Genomic DNA, 16,709 nt, shown 5'->3' with positions numbered 1-16,709 from the left:
TTTGAGCCTGGTATGGTTATCACCTTTGATATTCGTCCGGAAGATGATATTGAAGGTAAGAGAGACATATGGGTCGATGTGCAGACGCCTACAGTTCTACCATTATGTGAGTTCTTCTCAACTATATTTTTGTCTTTGATATTGCTTATTCAAAAATAATTGACAACGAATTTCTATTGAGAGCTTATTTCCATTCAAGCAAACATGTTCGGTGCTTGGTAGACAGGACCTACTACTGTCCCGGAGCTGAACTAAACTGCGAGGAGATAAGTCCTTGTTCATGATAATTGTATTTTATTCATGCTATAACTGTATTATCCGAAAATCATAATACACGTGTGAATACATAGACCACAATATGTCCCTAGTGAGTCTCTAGTTGACTAGCTCGTTGTGATCAACAGATAGTCATGGTTTCCTGGCTATGGACATTGGATGTCGTTGATAACGGGATCACATCATTAGGAGAATGATGTGATGGACAAGACCCAATCCTAAGCCTAGCACAAAGATCGTGTAGTTCGTATGCTAAAGCTTTTCTAATGTCAAGTATCTTTTCCTTAGACCATGAGATTGTGCAACTCCCGGATACCGTAGGAATGCTTTGGGTGTATCAAACGTCACAACGTAACTGGGTGGCTATAAAGGTGCATTACAGGTATCTCCGAAAGTGTCTGTTGGGTTGGCACGAATCGAGACTGGGATTTGTCACTCCATGTAAACGGAGAGGTATCTCTGGGCCCACTCGGTAGGACATCATCATAATGTGCACAATGTGACCAAGGGGTTGATCACGGGATGATGTGTTACGGAACGAGTAAAGAGACTTGCCGGTAACGAGATTGAACAAGGTATCGGTATACCGACGATCGAATCTTGGGCAAGTAAAATACCGTTAGACAAAGGGAATTGCATACGGGGTTTATTAAGTCCTTGACATCGTGGTTCATCCGATGAGATCATCGTGGAACATGTGGGAGCCAACATGGGTATCCAGATCCCGCTATTGGTTATTGACCGGAGAACGTCTCGGTCATGTCTGCATGTCTCCCGAACCCGTAGGGTCTACACACTTAAGGTTCGATGACGCTAGGGTTATAAAGGAAGTTTGTATGTGGTTACCGAATGTTGTTCGGAGTCCCGGATGAGATCCCGGACGTCACGAGGAATTCCGGAATGGTCCGGAGGTAAAGATTTATATATGGGAAGTCCTGTTTTGGTCACCGGAAGAGTTTCGGGGTTTATCGGTAACGTACCGGGACCACCGGGAGGGTCCCGGGGGTCCACCAAGTGGGGCCACCAACCCCGAAGGCTTGCATGGGCCAAGAGTGGTGAGGGACCAGCCCCTTAGTGGGCTGGTGCGCCTCCCACAAGGGCCCATGGCGCCTAAGAGGTGGAAAGGGTGCAAACCCTAAGGGGATATGGGCCTTAGGGCCCATATTGGTGCGCCTCCCTCTCCTCTCCCCTCTTGGCCGCCACCCCCTTTGCCATCTAGGGCTGCCAGCCCCCCTAGGGGTGGGAACCCTAGAGGGGGGCGCACCCTCCTCCCTCTCCCCTATAAATAGTGAGGCATAGGGCTGCCCATAACAGGCGATTCGATCTCTCGTTGGTGCAGCCCTGCGTCTCTTCTTCCTCCTCTTCTAGCCACGCTCCTCCACCACCACCATGCCGTTGTGCTGCTGCTGGATGGAGTCTTCCTCAACCTCTCCCTCTCTCCTTGCTGGATCAAGGCATGGGAGACGTCACCGGGCTGTACGTGTGTTGAACGCGGAGGTGCCGTCCGTTCGGCACTATGATCTCCGGTGATTTGAATCACAACGAGTACGACTCCTTCAACCCCGTTCTCTTGAACGCTTCCGCTTAGCGATCTACAAGGGTATGTAGATGCACTCTCCTTCCCCTCGTTGCTGGTTTCTCCATAGATAGATCTTGGTGACACGTAGGAAAATTTTGAATTTCTGCTACGTTCCCCAACAATTGAAGGTAATAGAGACATATGGGTCGATGTGCAGACGCCTCCAGTTCTACCATTATGTGAGTTCTTCTCAACTATATTTTTTTCTTTGATATTGCTTATTCAAAAATAATTGACAACGAATTTCTATTAAGAGCTTATTTCCATTCAAGCAAACATGTCCGGCGCTTGGTAGACAGGACCTACTACTGTCCCGGAGCTGAACTAAACTGTGAGGAGATAAGTCATTATGTTTCATGGCTTGGGGATCTTCATACTGTCAAGACAAATTTTCTTCCTGCAATTAGAAATGTTAGTACTCAAAATGTGCGACCAATAGTGATGGTATTGAACTACGGTCACATCTATTTAGGAATGATGGTAAGATTTTTACTATTTGTCCTCAGTGTATCTTTTGCATACATATTTTTTTTGCTGAACTTTCATTGTTAAGTATATTAATTAAGTACTATATGATGTTCTTTAGTAGAGACTCCCGATGACAGTTGTGCCTCAGGGGATCGAGACTAAAGGTCGCATGTCAATTGTTAGCTTACGACCAAGATATCCTGCATTGCACATGAATGCATTCATGATTTCTAGAAGCGATGAATTCTTAATAGTGAAAGATTGGAGGAAAATTGTTAACAATCACAGAGAAGTACTAGGGGCAGTAATGAGAAGCGCAGCCCACTATTAGGAGACAGGTTCATCTGCATGCTCCAGTATGATGAATCAGGAGAGCTATACATGTTCTATGCTATTTTACCAGAGAGAGAGTAGCCAGCAGGAGTGATTTAGCTAGTTCATGCTGCTCTTAGTACTTGTCCTTTCATGTCCGTGTTCTTCGTTCTGAACTTAATCTCAAAGAGTGATTTGCTTTTGTGGTGTTATATATGAACGCTTATAATATCATGACAATCATGTTGAACTCGATGATATTTTTGCTTCTAGTACAAGTGAATGTTTCTTCTTTAAGCTACTATTGGTGGTGATTAGATAGCGGTAATGACTCTGATGATTAAATAGTGATAATGGCGACTACGATCATTTTTAGCTAGCTAGCTAGAGTATATATATACTCATGTTGATGATATGATGCAAGAGTTTTTATATTAATATAATGATGATGATGAGTTATTATATCATTTAATGAAAGAAACCACAGATTAGTTTCAGCTGGATGGATCCTAGCTAAGTGATCATGTATATATATGCCATATCCATATATATTATACTTGATTACCTCATTAAGTGATCAAGTATAATATGGATATGGCATATACTTGATCACCTAGCTAGCTAGCTAGATCCTCCAATCGAAACTAATCCGTGGTACTTTCACCTAATGATTTAACAACTCATTATAATGTAAAACAATCACCAAATTAAATTGAAAACACAAAACTAAAGGAAAAATTAAAAAAAAACACCCAAACATTTAGTACCGGTTGGTGTTACCAACCGGTACTAAAGCCCTACACGCACCCGGGCCTGGCTCGTGCCACGTGTTTGCACTTTAGCGCTGGTTCATGACGAACCGGTACTAAAGGGGGGGGACCTTTAGTCCCCACTCTTTAGTGCCGGTTGGCGAACCGGCACTAAAGGCCGTCACGAACCAGCACTAAAGGCTGGTTCTGCACTAGTGCCCCCCCCCCCGCGCTGTGAGCCGCCGCCACATCACAGGCAACTCCTCCTCATCCAGGTGCTCCTCGTGCCCAAATACTCTGCAAGTGTGCAGGTCCTCCTCGTGCCCAAGTCTGAAATTTTGAACTTTATTGTCAAATCTGGAATTTTTGCTCTTTACTGTCAAGCATTATTTGTCTCTAAAAACTCAAGTTGTAAGTTTGTTGTAACTACCAAAGTCTAATTAGTCTATGGTCTGAAGTTTGATTAGTTAGGCTGAAAATAACTCTACTGTATGGCCTGAAACTAAGTTTGTGGTTAGCCTAATATCCACCTGTACCATGGTCTTGTAATCCCCAGCAGTATCTGTGTATGATCTGAAGTTTGATTAGGCCTACCAGAAAGTCTGGTTATTTTGATTCCCTCCTCACATGTTTATGTTTATGATGATGATGGATGGATGAACAAGACTGGAGAAGTTCTGACTATCTCATTGGTTTATGTCCTAATATTGACTGTAGTTAGAACTGGTCATCATGGAAAGCAGAATAGGAGTTGATGCATTAGTTTTGTGACAACTAGTAGAGTGGCCCGCTCGATGCGCGGGCTAGAATTTTATAATGTTTCTAAAATAGAACATTTTTTATTTGTTTATAAAGTAAAATTGGAATGAAATGTGATTACGTTCACAAATATGGTCCTATTTCCATCTTAGTTAAGTTTGGTTACTTTTCATAATCAGTCATATTTTCTTTTCCATGGAACACCATATTATGACCATATGTATCATTTGTAAATGGTATTAGATCAATACAGTGAGCTGATGTATAGATCATAAGCTACTTAGTAGTATTCATGTAATGTCAAAAAGAAGAGCCGGAAGATTATATTGTAGGGTTTGTGTAACCTTTTATACTCACCAATTTCTGGTTGCAAAATTGAGTGTTTAGAAAAAAAAATGTGTCTTCAATATGCAATAGATATTTATGTTATGATTTATGACTTTATTTTTGCGCCAGACAGTTTTTTGATTTGTATTTTTCTTTGGCTCGAGTTTAAATGCTTAACAACTACTGTCTAATAATGGGTTCCATTTCTTTGACACCACTTTATATACAACCATTATACGTGACACACATAGCTTAAACATATTTTGGTGAAAATTATTTTGTAAAACATACACAATAAAAAGTGTTTCTTACTAATCAGTAGTACCAAGTAGGGAACCTTGGTATTAATCAATCAAACAAAGCCCCACATTTGAGCCATCAAAGCTGAAACAATAGATGGGCGCCATATATTGACCACACATTTGGAAAATTTGATTGTGTTCACTCACATAGAAATTTGATGGCATGAAGGTCAACTTGCTCTCAAAAAATAAAAGGTAGTAGAGCTTCTATGTGCAAAAGGCATGATCGCGTACCAAATAGTATGATTTTGCATCGATAGAGGTGAAATCAGATTCCATGCACAACAAAAGTGAAATTAAATGATATACCAAGTAGTTGCTCCAATTTTCTAAAAGTTCTTTTTTTGGCATTTTTAAGTTATCCTTAGGAACATGAAAAGGATATGCACAATTTTCCCCAAAATATACTTCCATATTAAGTCACTATTAAAAGTATTACAATAACATTAGATTTCACAAATATGTTACAATTATAAATCGGTTATTCTTTTTTGTTTGTTCTAAGCAGTGCCGATGTCCAAAATGGACTATTTAAGACATACAAAGGACATACAGGGGGATTAAAAATTTCTCTAGTAATGTAATGAAAAGAAATAGCATGAAATTAGACGTGCCTATATATACAAATCTCTACTATTAAAGAGGGATATGCAGTCGTCGTCGTGATGGTTCGACCGCAACCCCACCCTCAATCGCATCCCGTTGCTAACACGGCCCATGAACCAGATACATCGCCACCAACTCAGCCCACGATCAGATACATCTCCACCAACTCAGCCCACGATCACGCACCGGCCAAAGAAAAACAACAGTTACGACTCAATCCACGATCACGCACCGGCCAAAGAAAAACAACAGTACCACGATCACTCACCGGCCAAAGAAAAACAACAGTACTCCATGCATTGACCAAAAAAACAAACCAAAAAAAAGACACATCCCAGCCAAACCAAACAAAGAAACAAGTGCGGAAGCTCCATCGAGCCGTCATCGCACGTCACCAGGAACGCCAGTTTTTCCTCTCGCTGGACCCATACTCGCCCTCCGGCCACATCCGCCGGAACGGAACCAGTCCGGCCACGCCGGAACCAGCAACCTCTGCTCCCGTCTCATGGTGTTGCTCACCAAGGCCGTCTGTTCCTGCACCCATCTCCTCTCATGGTGTTGCTCACCAAGGCCGTCTGTTCCTGCACCCATCTCGTCACGCCGCAGGTACATCCTCCTGCCACCATCCTCACCTGAGGCCGTCGGAACCAGCCACCTCCGTGCGCCGGCTGTTCCTGCACCCATCTCCTCACGCCGCAGGTACATCCTCCTGCCACCATCCTCACCTGTTGCCTACAAATAAAATGCATTCATGATGTCTGAGCAAATTACCTACATTCCAAAGATACTTAACTCAACCTTTAAGGACTGAACAAAAGCATAAGTACAACATGGTGTATACTTTGTTTAGTCAGGCCAGTCGAGTCTGGATTAACCTAGCAGAAGCCAACTCATCTATTTTGAGGAAGCCGGCTCAATCCAGATCGGTCATCGTCTTTGATATTATGGAGGGAGGGGGGTACCAGTACCAATATATACAATGCTAAACATGCTTATAACTTGCCAGACATAAGTAGAACTTCAGGCATCAGCCGAACTTAGCACTCCAGCATTGAGCCGAGGTTAGATTTCAAAAGCTCGGAGATATGGGGGCTATAAGCATACTTTCAATTTCAACCCGCTTAAAAGCAACTATTACTTACTTGCTACCCATGTGCACATGAAAATTCAAGTCACTAAAGTAGAAATTTTTCATTAGGACAGTGAATGTTTACTCAAAAAACCAGCAATATAGCATTCCAGTGCTCCGCATTCAAATAAAATTACGTTGTTGCAGGAGGAAATAACAGAAATGGTGATTAATTTGGCTAATTAGTAGTAATGCAGTAGAAAAGCCTTAAGAAGTAGCTAGGAGATAAAAGACTATGACCAACACAACTGTACAATTAATTTATAACAATCTTATGCAAGAAATTAAGCATAGGCAATAGAATGGCAAATTAGATCGAGAAGATATGACCTCCTGGTCAGAAGGCCGAGGATCTTAGACCGAGGATCTTGGGGCATACGGTTCCATTCATTCATCCATATGAAGGTTGTTCGCGCAGAGAAATCCCATATTTGAACCTAAATATAAATAGACATGTGATCGAAGAAAAGAAACACAAAACTTTACACATTCAAGCGAAAATAATCAGAAATTACCGGCTCAGACTCCAAAGCCAGAATCTTGTTTGCTCTTTTAAAGTTCTCGACTGAGTTATCCTGATATGTTAAAAGTAAAAGTTAGAACAACACCGTCTTCTTATGAACTGAAGTGAAATTCATGCATGAAAACATATAGATCCTTTACAAAACCAACACTGCTTTCCAGCAAGTACACCCAATGCAAAGAAATCACAGCAACTGCAGAACGTTTCAGAATGGCACTTATTCCCCCAATCTGTATTGCTAATATCGTCATAATTACAGTAACCATCTAATCATTTTTGTAATGCAAAAGAATGCAGGTAATAAGAACATAAAGCTATAGGACATAGAGATGTCACAGGACAGAGGGCATCTGTATGATAAAGGGAAAAGAGGTATGTGTATGCCACTCAATGTCTCAACATAAGGTCTTCAATAAGCTTTCAGAACTTAGCCTAGCTTAATTTTATCAGTTTTTGATTATGAGAGGACACCAAGATCACAACCCACCAATACACCCCGGCCACCATCTGGTTTCTTCATACGAGAACAAACGGACACCACTGACTACAGTGTTTCGTCTTCCGATGATGATGACAATGTGCACACACATGTGGCTATGATGGTTCCCATAGCCGGCAATCTCACAGCCTTTCAGCCAGTACAACATGTTCAAACGCCAATCGGTATCGACCTTACGCATAAAAAAATTTCAGCTTGCATTTATACATTTGTTAACCTAAGTGGTCCACACAATGGTTTTTCAGGAAATCACTCTCGTGAAGCCACTTACAATGATCACCGTGTATCACTTCAAGGAACACAAAACAGCATCGAGCATAATATTGGCTCAGATATAGCGGTTGGACTCAACACCTCACACACTGGTCTTGAACACATTGCTTCAAATGCAATCATTACATCTGACAAAAAACAGAAAAGGCGAGAACAATACAGAGCACGGCGGGATAGACTAACACCTGAAGAGAAGGAGAAAATCAATGCACACCGCAGAGCAGCTAGGAAGAAGAAAACAGACGAGGAGAGGAATGCCCGTCAGAGAGAAGCCAGGCAACGGATGACAGCAGAGGAGAAGCAACAAAGTATCACCCTTAGAAGGGCGGCCTACCAAAATATGATGGTCGAGGACAAGCAAGAGAGAAACAGCTGCAGAAGGGCGTCCTACCAAAATATGCCGGTCGAGGAGAATCAAGAGAGGAATTACTGCAGAAGGGTGGCATACCAAAATATGACAGACGAGGAGAAGCAGGAGACAAACGCCCGCCGAAGAGCACGTGTGCAGAACATACCACCCAAGGAGAAACAAAAGATGCTAGCTCAGCGCAATGCAATACTCACGGCTAGGCGCAACATCCCTTGAGCTGAATCCATCGCAATGCCGCGCCTAGATGCAGCTACCTTAGCTACGCCCAACCTGATGTCGACTACTCATGCCAGAGACCCCGCCGCTTCAGCTCCTTCCCCCCAGTTAGCGAGTAAGGCTGGTTACAGCTTCGAATCAGACAGTAATCCTCCCATCTCTACTCTACTTGTTATGTCCATGTGAGTTGGACCAGTATTTACCAGCTCCTCAACCGTGCAGGCGAGTACATTAGTCGTACCCTGGACAATAATGAGGCCGCCGACGAACTCATAAATGCCTCGCAGCAAACCAATGATCAGCGAATACATGAAAACCAGAATCAAGCCCATGAGCAGAGCCAGGAGACCAGAGCACAACGTAGGGCTCACGAGCGAGCTCACAAATGAGCTATGGCGGTAAAGAACATTCAAGGGAGTGCCGGAAAATGAAGAGTGCACAGGAAAAGCATAGTAGAAGGTGAGAGGTCAGCGTTGCTAGATCGTCGTAATGCAAGCTTTGCAGCTAAGCGGAGGTCTCCACACCCAAGTACCTTGCATGTGAACAGAGCAGCAACAAGCTCAGAAACACCGCCCACAGGAGCTGCTTCACCGGCTTCCTCCCCTTCGTCGAGCACGCCGTCTTACACCATCAGGACCGATGGTAACCCTCTCACCTTTACTCCCCTCCCGGTGACCACTCACACTAAACCATTACTTACCGGCTCAACAATGTTGCAGCTGACATGGAAGCCTTCCTTAGCGGCATCATGGACGAGAATGGACTTTCCGGTGACCTCATGGATGATGAGTACTACCTATTTGGCGGTCAAGGTACTCCCAGGCGTCCTTCGCTGCCCGTCCCTCTATATTATTGGTTTATGATGTGCATCCCATCGTGACTTGTTATATCTCCACAATGCTTGCAGCATCCGACACTGATAGCACGGACCTCGATGAGCCCGTAGAATCCTCCAACACGGGATCTATCGACCTAGATCCTTTCGACTATGTCTACTCGAACATCCCAGACAGCACGCACATCCTGAAGCACGCGGCAAACTGCGACCATTGCAAGGCCAAGAAGTTCCAGTACGAGACTAATGGCTTCTGCTGTCGGAACGGGGAGATTGAGCTAGCTGAACGCGAGCCTATCCCAGAGCTGATGAGGTTATGGTCAAGCGCGGATGCAGACTCTCGGCATTTCCGAGAGAGCATTCGGTTCTTCAACGGGCACTTCGCCTTCACTACCCTTGGCGTCAGCCTAGACAACAACTACACAAACATGAAGTCCGGGGTGTACACGTTTCGAGCACATGGCACTATGTACCACAAGGTGCACTCGTTCGGTCCAAGATCTCGCCCTGAACATTTGCAGTTGTACTTCTACGACGACGATCCTAGCTTAATCCATCGCAAGGAGGCCACCAAGCAATTGGACCAGCACGTTGTCAGCAAGTTAGTGGACGTCCTCAGGGAAAACCCCTACTCCCAGCAGTTTAGGAGTTTGGGTGCCCATAAGGAAAATCTCGAGGAGTACCGGATAGACCTCAACATTGACCAGAAGCTAGACCAACGAAGATATAACAGACCCGTGTCATCCGAGGTGGCTGCGATTTGGGTCGAGGGAAGCGATCTAGCAAACAGGTTCAACCGCAGCATTACACTCTATGGGGACAACAACGAGAAGTATAGTATACATGCCACAGATGGCTGTTATGACCCGCTTTCGTATCCCCTCTTTTTCCCAAGGGGGGAGCTTGGTTGGCATCCAAATATCCCTAAGCACAATGTCCCTTGGGAGGTTGCACAACAACCAAGAAGAAACCGTGATAACGATTCAGGTGCGCCTGGTTGGTATGCTTATATGCCACAAAAAGTTCTCTATCCTTCCATATGGTACCTAACCTTCTTATTTCACGTCTTTCCACAGAGGGGAACAGCCGGTTGTGTGTCTCTGTCAGGGACTACTACTGTTACCGGCTACAGACGCGCCCTGCGATATTCAACCCCATACTGCACGGAGCACGCCTGTTTCAGCAGTGGGGTGTCGACATGTTCATCAAGATTGAGGGATGTAGGCTGAAGTGGATCAGGGACCACCAGACAGAGATACGTGCCGATCTATACCAAGGCCTTGTGGATAGCATCGCGGTTGGGGAGATGCGAGCGAGCGCTATTGGGAAGAGGATTGTGTTACCAGGGACGCATCAAGGAAGCAACCGAGACATGAAGCGGAGGCATATGGACGCCATGGCACTGGTGCAGACATATGGGAAGCCTGACATCTTTTTGACTATGACATGCAATCCTAGCTGGGAGGAGATACTGAATGAGCTGCTTCCTGGCCAGACACCCCAGGACCGACCAGATCTTGTCGCACGCGTGTTCAAGGCCAAGCTAGAGACCATGAAACAAATGTTGTTCAAAAAACACATCCTTGGTGTTGTGGTAGCGTATGTGTATGTCGTTGAGTTCCAGAAGAGAGGCCTCCCCCATGCACACTTCCTGCTGATCATGAATTCAAATTATAAACTCGTGGTGCCAGAGCAGTATGATCGCCTCATATCGGCAGAGCTCCCGGACAGGCATAAGTATCCAGAGCTCTATGCCATGGTCGTGAAGCATATGATGCACGGACCATGTGGCAATCTTCATCCCAAAAATGTGTGCATGCAAGACTTGAAGTGCAAGAGCAAGTACCCACGACCGTTCAACCAGAACACCTTACAGGGGAAGGATTCATACCCGGTTTATCAACGGCGGGACGATGGTCGTCAGGCTAAGGTACGCCGTCAAATCCTGGATAACAGATGGGTCGTGCCTTATAACCCTTATCTGTTGCGGATGTTCAACTGGCACATAAATGTCGAGGTGTGCTCCAGCATCAAGGCCGTCAAGTACCTTTACAAATACGTATACAAGGGTCACGATCGAGCTTCATTCAGCATTGACCAGCCTGACAGCAACGGGGTTGTAGACGAGATTAAAAGGTACGTTGATGCGAGATGGGTTACTCCACCGGAGGCGATGTGGAGGATATTCGGCTTCAACCTTTCTGAGAGTCTCCCGTCGGTCCTACAGTTGCCGCTTCATCTCCCTAATATGAATAGTGTCACGTTCAAAGCAGGAGAGGACCTGATCGATGTCGTTGCCCGTGATAATGCATCTAAATCAATGCTGACGGAGTATTTCCTTGCTAATCAGCAGCACGTGTGGGCTCGGGATATCCTGTACAAGGACTTTCCGGGAAGTTTCACATGGCAGAGACAGAAGTACTGGAGGCCGAGAGAAAAGCAGCACCAAGTAGGTCGAATCGTGTCAGCCCATCCAGCCGAGGGGGAGCGGTACTTTCTGCGAGTGCTGCTCAACCATGTACCAGGCAAGACATCCTTCGAGGACCTGCGGACCGTGGACGGTGTGCTCTGTGATAGCTTCCGTGAGGCTGCCGAGAGATTGGGCCTCATCGAGGCCGACAACACGCTTGACGAGTGTCTTACAGAGTCAACACAGTTCGCGATGCCAGCCTCACTCAGGAGGCTCTTTGCAACAATCTTGGTATTCTGCGAGCCAGGTGACGTGCGCGGTCTATGGGATAGGCACCTAGAGGCGATGTCTGATGACTACCGCCGATCACACACGTGCTCAAAGGCAGTGGAACAGATGGTGTTGCTTGACATTAGGGGCATGCTACAGTCCATGGGCAAAGACATAGCGTTGTTCCTTCTTCCGGACATCGACGAGACCTATGACACTACTGGAGGCGAGGCCAGAGAAGTCACCGAGGAGTCATCCATCGAGGTTGACGCGAACGATGCTGCTTTAGCGTCCTCACTAAACCCTGAGCAAAGGCTTGCATACGACGAGATACTGGCAGCAGTCGATGCTGGTGATGGGGGTGTATTCTTTGTCGATGGCCCAGGAGGCACCGGGAAGACCTTCCTATACAAGGCACTACTCACAAAGGTTCGAGGCGAGGGCAAGATCGCGGTGGCTACGGCGACGTTAGGCGTCGCGGCTTCCATCATGCCTGGAGGAAGGACAGCCCACTCGAGGTTCAAGATCCCACTCAGCATTGAAGATGGGGGGTCGTGCAGCTTCACCAAGCAAAGTGGAACAGCCAAGCTCCTGCACATGGCTTCACTCATCCTATGGGACGAGGCCACCATGACGAAGCGGCAAGCGGTTGAGGCACTGGACAATAGCATGCGGGACATCATGGGACGACGGGACCGACCATTCGGGGGAAAGACTGTCGTGTTCGGTGGGGACTTTAGGCAGGTGCTTCCGGTCGTCAGGAAGGGGTCACGAGGTCAGATAATCGATGCGACCTTGCGGAGTTCGTACCTATGGAAGGGCATGCGCCAACTAAGGCTCGTCACCAACATGAGAGCGCATAATGACCCGTGGTTTGCAGATTACTTGCTAAGGGTAGGCAACGGCACCGAGGAAACCGATGAGGAAGGCAACATAAGGCTCCCTGAAGATATTTGTGTGCAGCCAACAGAGGACGGCGTTGACCTAGAGAAGCTAATCGACCATGTATTTCCTGCTCTAGACAACAACATGGCTGATCCAAATTACATGACATCTCGAGCGATCCTCTCCACCAAGAACGACAACGTTGATAAGATAAACACACGCATGATAGAGCGCTTCCAGGGCGAAGAGAAGATCTACCACAGTTTTGATATTGCAGAGGATGATCCACACGGCTACTATGCCCCAGAGTTCCTGAACAACCTGACTCCCAACGGGCTGCCTCCGCATGCGCTCAAACTGAAGTTAAATTGCCCCGTTATACTGTTGAGAAACATTGATCCAGCTAATGGGTTGTGTAACGGCACAAGGCTTGTGGTCCGGGGTTTCCAAAGGAACGCCATCGATGCAGAAATCGTGCTAGGACAACATGCTGGTAGGAGGGTGTTCCTTCCTCGGATACCTCTCTGCCCATCCGATGACGATATATTCCCTTTCAAGTTAAAGAGGAAGCAGTTCCCTATTAGGCTCAGTTTTGCCATGACAATCAACAAGGCGCAAGGGCAGACCATCCCGATTGTCGGAGTGTACCTCCGGACCCTATATTTTCTCACGGTCAGCTATACGTCGCATTGTCTAGAGCCACTGCGAAGAGGAACATTAAGATTCTCGCCATCAAGGACAACGACAATGGTAAGGGCAAGGGTAAGGTCAAGGGCAAGGAACAAATCAATAATTCAAATAAGCGAAAAAGATCTGAGCCCTTATTAACGACCATGAAGAACATAGTCTACAAGGAAGTCCTTAGCACATGAAGTCACCAGATCAAATTATAGAAACTCAAGGTAAAGTTTTCAATTCTGCATTACAACCACATACTATTGTAGATCTTAATGCACACTGACCTGAGTTTGTTGCTGCGTAGTACTCGAGGGAGCATAGTCAGTCTTCAGAAACCATGAGTATTCCTTTCGCGACATCTGCCCGTCCTATACTTGGTCAAAGATGCACCTGTTTAAGCTGGAAATAACAAGAGACAGCGTGAAGTTTCCAACATATGCAGGAGGAAGATGCTTGGACAGTGACTTGGTAAAGAAGAACAAAATTACTAAGGTTTCGTATTTCTTTCTAATTCATATTCTCTTTAATATGGTAAAAACCTGAGTCATCTAATATCATATAGCAATAAAAATAATGACTTAAACTTCAGTTGCATATAATCTCTTGTTAGAAATACATGGATAAGGAACTATGTATCTGATAATTTATGAACAACCCAAATTTCAGCTGAGTTTGCCATCAGTGAGCTCCTCATATCTATACTATTAAAGGATGAGTCTTTCAAGCTAATAGATACTTCTATATGAACAAAAAGAATATAATCAGTTCATCTACTTTTTTCTGTAGCTCTGTGATAAGATTTAGCACGCAGGTGTCCTTAAATTCTAATACTTTCTTAAACATCAATTTCAGGCTCAAAATTCATTGCAGAATATGTCCAAAGTGCCATGTACAGGATTGGAAACATCAACCCTTAAGCTATTTAGATAGAGCGTTGCAGTGACTGGTGAATGAGTCATATTAGACCCTGAATACAAGCACCACTCGGAATGGAAGCTTTGGCCAGTACCACTATAGCGTGTTCTACTGAGCTTATTTGCCAAAAATTGCCATGACATCTGTACCGCCAAAAGCAAAAACTACATATTGAAATTGACCATGGCAACAATGAGTTTAAAATTGCCATGACATTTTTACCGCTATAAGATGACTGAACCAAAATGATCTTCTTGCAAAAAGATGTCAAATATATGAATTTGCCATATCAATTATTGTTGTTTCCCAAACAAAAAACATGGCAAATTTGCAATGGGGGTGCATATCAACTTCCCATCACTGCAAAACAATTTTTCCATCATTTTTAGGGGGGAGGGGGGGTCACATTTTTATCTCCAACTTGCCATGTGCGCTCTAGAACAAACCACAGAATGGCAGCCTACAAATAAATGTTGCAGCAATGTGCAATGGCAGGACACAAAAACACTAGCGAACTTGTATCCTGCAGTTGATACATCGTAGATGAACTGGAGGTGTCACAGATGCAGGGTCGAAGAAAAAAATTGCCATGTGAAAATGAACTATCTAAATTTAATTGCAAATTGAAATTTCAACTCACTAAATTACCATCTTCCACACAAAATTTGCCATGTCGAAATGCATACTCGTACCACTGGTGTCGATGCTGCCAATCGCTCTGTCCAGAAAGGCACGTTTCAGACATGCTCCGCTTGAGATGCTCAGATGTGGGCAAAATTTGAGACCAAGTTGTTGTAACGTACCACACATGTTGAGGACGAGGTTCGTTCGTCGTCGTCGTCAATCCACCGGGTGATCTTCTCGCGAAGGGTGCCGTCGAGCACGTCGTGTACTGGTCCATCCACCGGTAGATGGGCGTCTCTGGCACGTTGCCCATGACCATCGTCCTCGGCCGCGCCAAGAAGAGCCGCACCTGCAACACTGAGATGAGCATAGCCACCACCATCCCCGTATCGATGCTGCCGAAGACGGCGCCGAGGTAGAAGTCCACCTTGTCGACAAGCCAGAGGAAATCGCGGCGCTGTGGTAGGCCCCTGCGCAGGCAACGTGCCGAAGCCGTTGTAGGGCCCCGCTGCGGCGTTGAATAGCTCCACTGGAGGGTCGGTCGCCGCCGCCGCCGCTCCCTGCTAGCAGCACCTCTGCTGCCTCCCAAGTCGCCGCCGGCGTCGCTCCCCGCTTGCAGTGCAGGCAGCTTGCCGGTGCCGTGGTAGGCCCTGCTGCGGCATTGGACAGCTCCGCTGGTGTGGCAGCCGCCGCCACCGCCACTTCCTGCGAGCAGCACCTCCGCCGCCTCCCAGGTCTCCGCCGCCGTCGCTCCCCTCGAGCGCCTCCCCGAAATCTAAGCCACCGATGGGGCGCCGCGAGGCCTCACCGGTGAGCGGCGGCAAGGCGCGGCTGCTCCAGCTCGACTCTCTCTCTCTCTCTCTCAGTGAAGACGATGGGGATGGGGAAAAGAAGCCCAGAAGGAAAAAGTGACGGTGGAGAGGATAAGGCGTTCGTTCGGGCCGAGGAGTTCCTGGAACGAACGAACGAGAAACATGACGTGTCAAGCACATGCTTCAAGATCCACGCCAATTGATCTAACGGTACAGAACACGTTCGGATCGAAACACAAAGCGCAGTGCGTTCGGAAGTTATCAATTCCGCAAATTTCAGGTGATTAGCCCTTCAAATGAGTTTACGGGAAACAGAATTGGCAAAAACTCCGTACCCAATCCAAACAACCCCTAATCCTAACCGTATATCGATACTACTCATCTAGCTAGCCTTGTATATACTCCCTCCATCCCAAAATTCTTATAGGGTACAAGAATTTTGGGACGGAGGGAGTATATAGAGACTCAATCTACCTCGAGATTTTTGCTTACCTCCAATATCGAACTTCACCGGCGTTGCCAATCCAACAAAGCTACCAATGCATAACGCGGAGGGAGAGAGGAGAGCCGGCCGTGACAAGGTAAGATTCGTGGGCACCCTCATCCTGGTGCACCACAGAATCCACTCCTGCTCGATCTCCGCCCATCCGGGCAAGCATGGCTTGTTGCAGGGTCTCCTCACGCTGCACGCCACGCGCCAGTCGTCGGGCGTTACCACCAGAAGATTCCGACCGTGCGTGTCGTCATCGCAGCGGGGGACGCGGAGCAGGGGGCGCCGCGTGGTGGACGCGCGTCTGCGAGAGCGCTGCCCCCCCGGATATCGCCGGAAAGCAAGGAGTGATGGGGGCAGGTGTGGGAGGCTCGCGAAGGCGCAGCCAGGCTGCAGGAATGG

The 16,709-nt window shown here is 46.4% G+C and overlaps 1 protein-coding gene across 6 annotated transcripts; it reads right to left on the bottom strand.

Annotated features, from left to right (window-relative positions):
* Positions 1–5,503: 5,503 nt before the first annotated feature.
* On the bottom strand, positions 5,504–16,703 carry LOC123072585 (uncharacterized). 6 transcript variants are annotated; one of them, XR_006435265.1, is made up of 8 exons: positions 16,292–16,703; positions 15,433–16,222; positions 15,185–15,354; positions 15,030–15,099; positions 13,751–13,865; positions 7,023–7,082; positions 6,838–6,944; positions 5,504–6,103 (listed from the first exon to the last, which is right to left on the bottom strand). XR_006435265.1 is itself a non-coding variant. In XM_044496161.1 (7 exons), exons 4-7 carry the CDS (start codon positions 13,823–13,825, stop codon positions 5,894–5,896), a joined length of 459 nt encoding a protein of 152 aa, XP_044352096.1. In that variant the 5' UTR covers positions 13,826–13,865; positions 15,022–15,099; positions 15,185–15,354; positions 15,433–15,807; the 3' UTR covers positions 5,504–5,893. The 6 variants fall into 6 exon arrangements, 5 of the variants coding, with proteins under 5 accessions (XP_044352096.1, XP_044352097.1, XP_044352095.1 ...); XM_044496161.1 differs by lacking the exon at positions 16,292–16,703 and having other exon boundaries at positions 5,504–6,110; positions 15,022–15,099; positions 15,433–15,807; XM_044496162.1 differs by lacking the exon at positions 16,292–16,703 and having other exon boundaries at positions 5,504–6,110; positions 15,074–15,099; positions 15,433–15,807.
* Between the last annotated feature and the right edge of the window lie 6 nt (positions 16,704–16,709).

Source organism: Triticum aestivum, chromosome 3B (genome assembly GCF_018294505.1).
Source record: "Triticum aestivum cultivar Chinese Spring chromosome 3B, IWGSC CS RefSeq v2.1, whole genome shotgun sequence".
Lineage (NCBI taxonomy): Eukaryota > Viridiplantae > Streptophyta > Magnoliopsida > Poales > Poaceae > Triticum > Triticum aestivum.
Note: the sequence above shows the minus strand (reverse complement) of the source record. Positions and strands in the feature narration are given on the sequence as shown.

What these genes read in the sequence shown, in the direction of transcription:
- LOC123072585 (XM_044496161.1), bottom strand. Translation starts at nt 13,825, where the DNA reads ATGTCGCGAAAGGAATACTCATGGTTTCTGAAGACTGACTATGCTCCC. An exon ending in CTACGCAGCAACAAACTCAG is followed by an intron (nt 7,083 to 13,750) that starts GTCAGTGTGCAT and finishes TTAACATATCAG; the next exon opens with GATAACTCAGTCGAGAACTT. An exon ending in TGGCTTTGGAGTCTGAGCCG is followed by an intron (nt 6,945 to 7,022) that starts GTAATTTCTGAT and finishes ATTTATATTTAG; the next exon opens with GTTCAAATATGGGATTTCTC.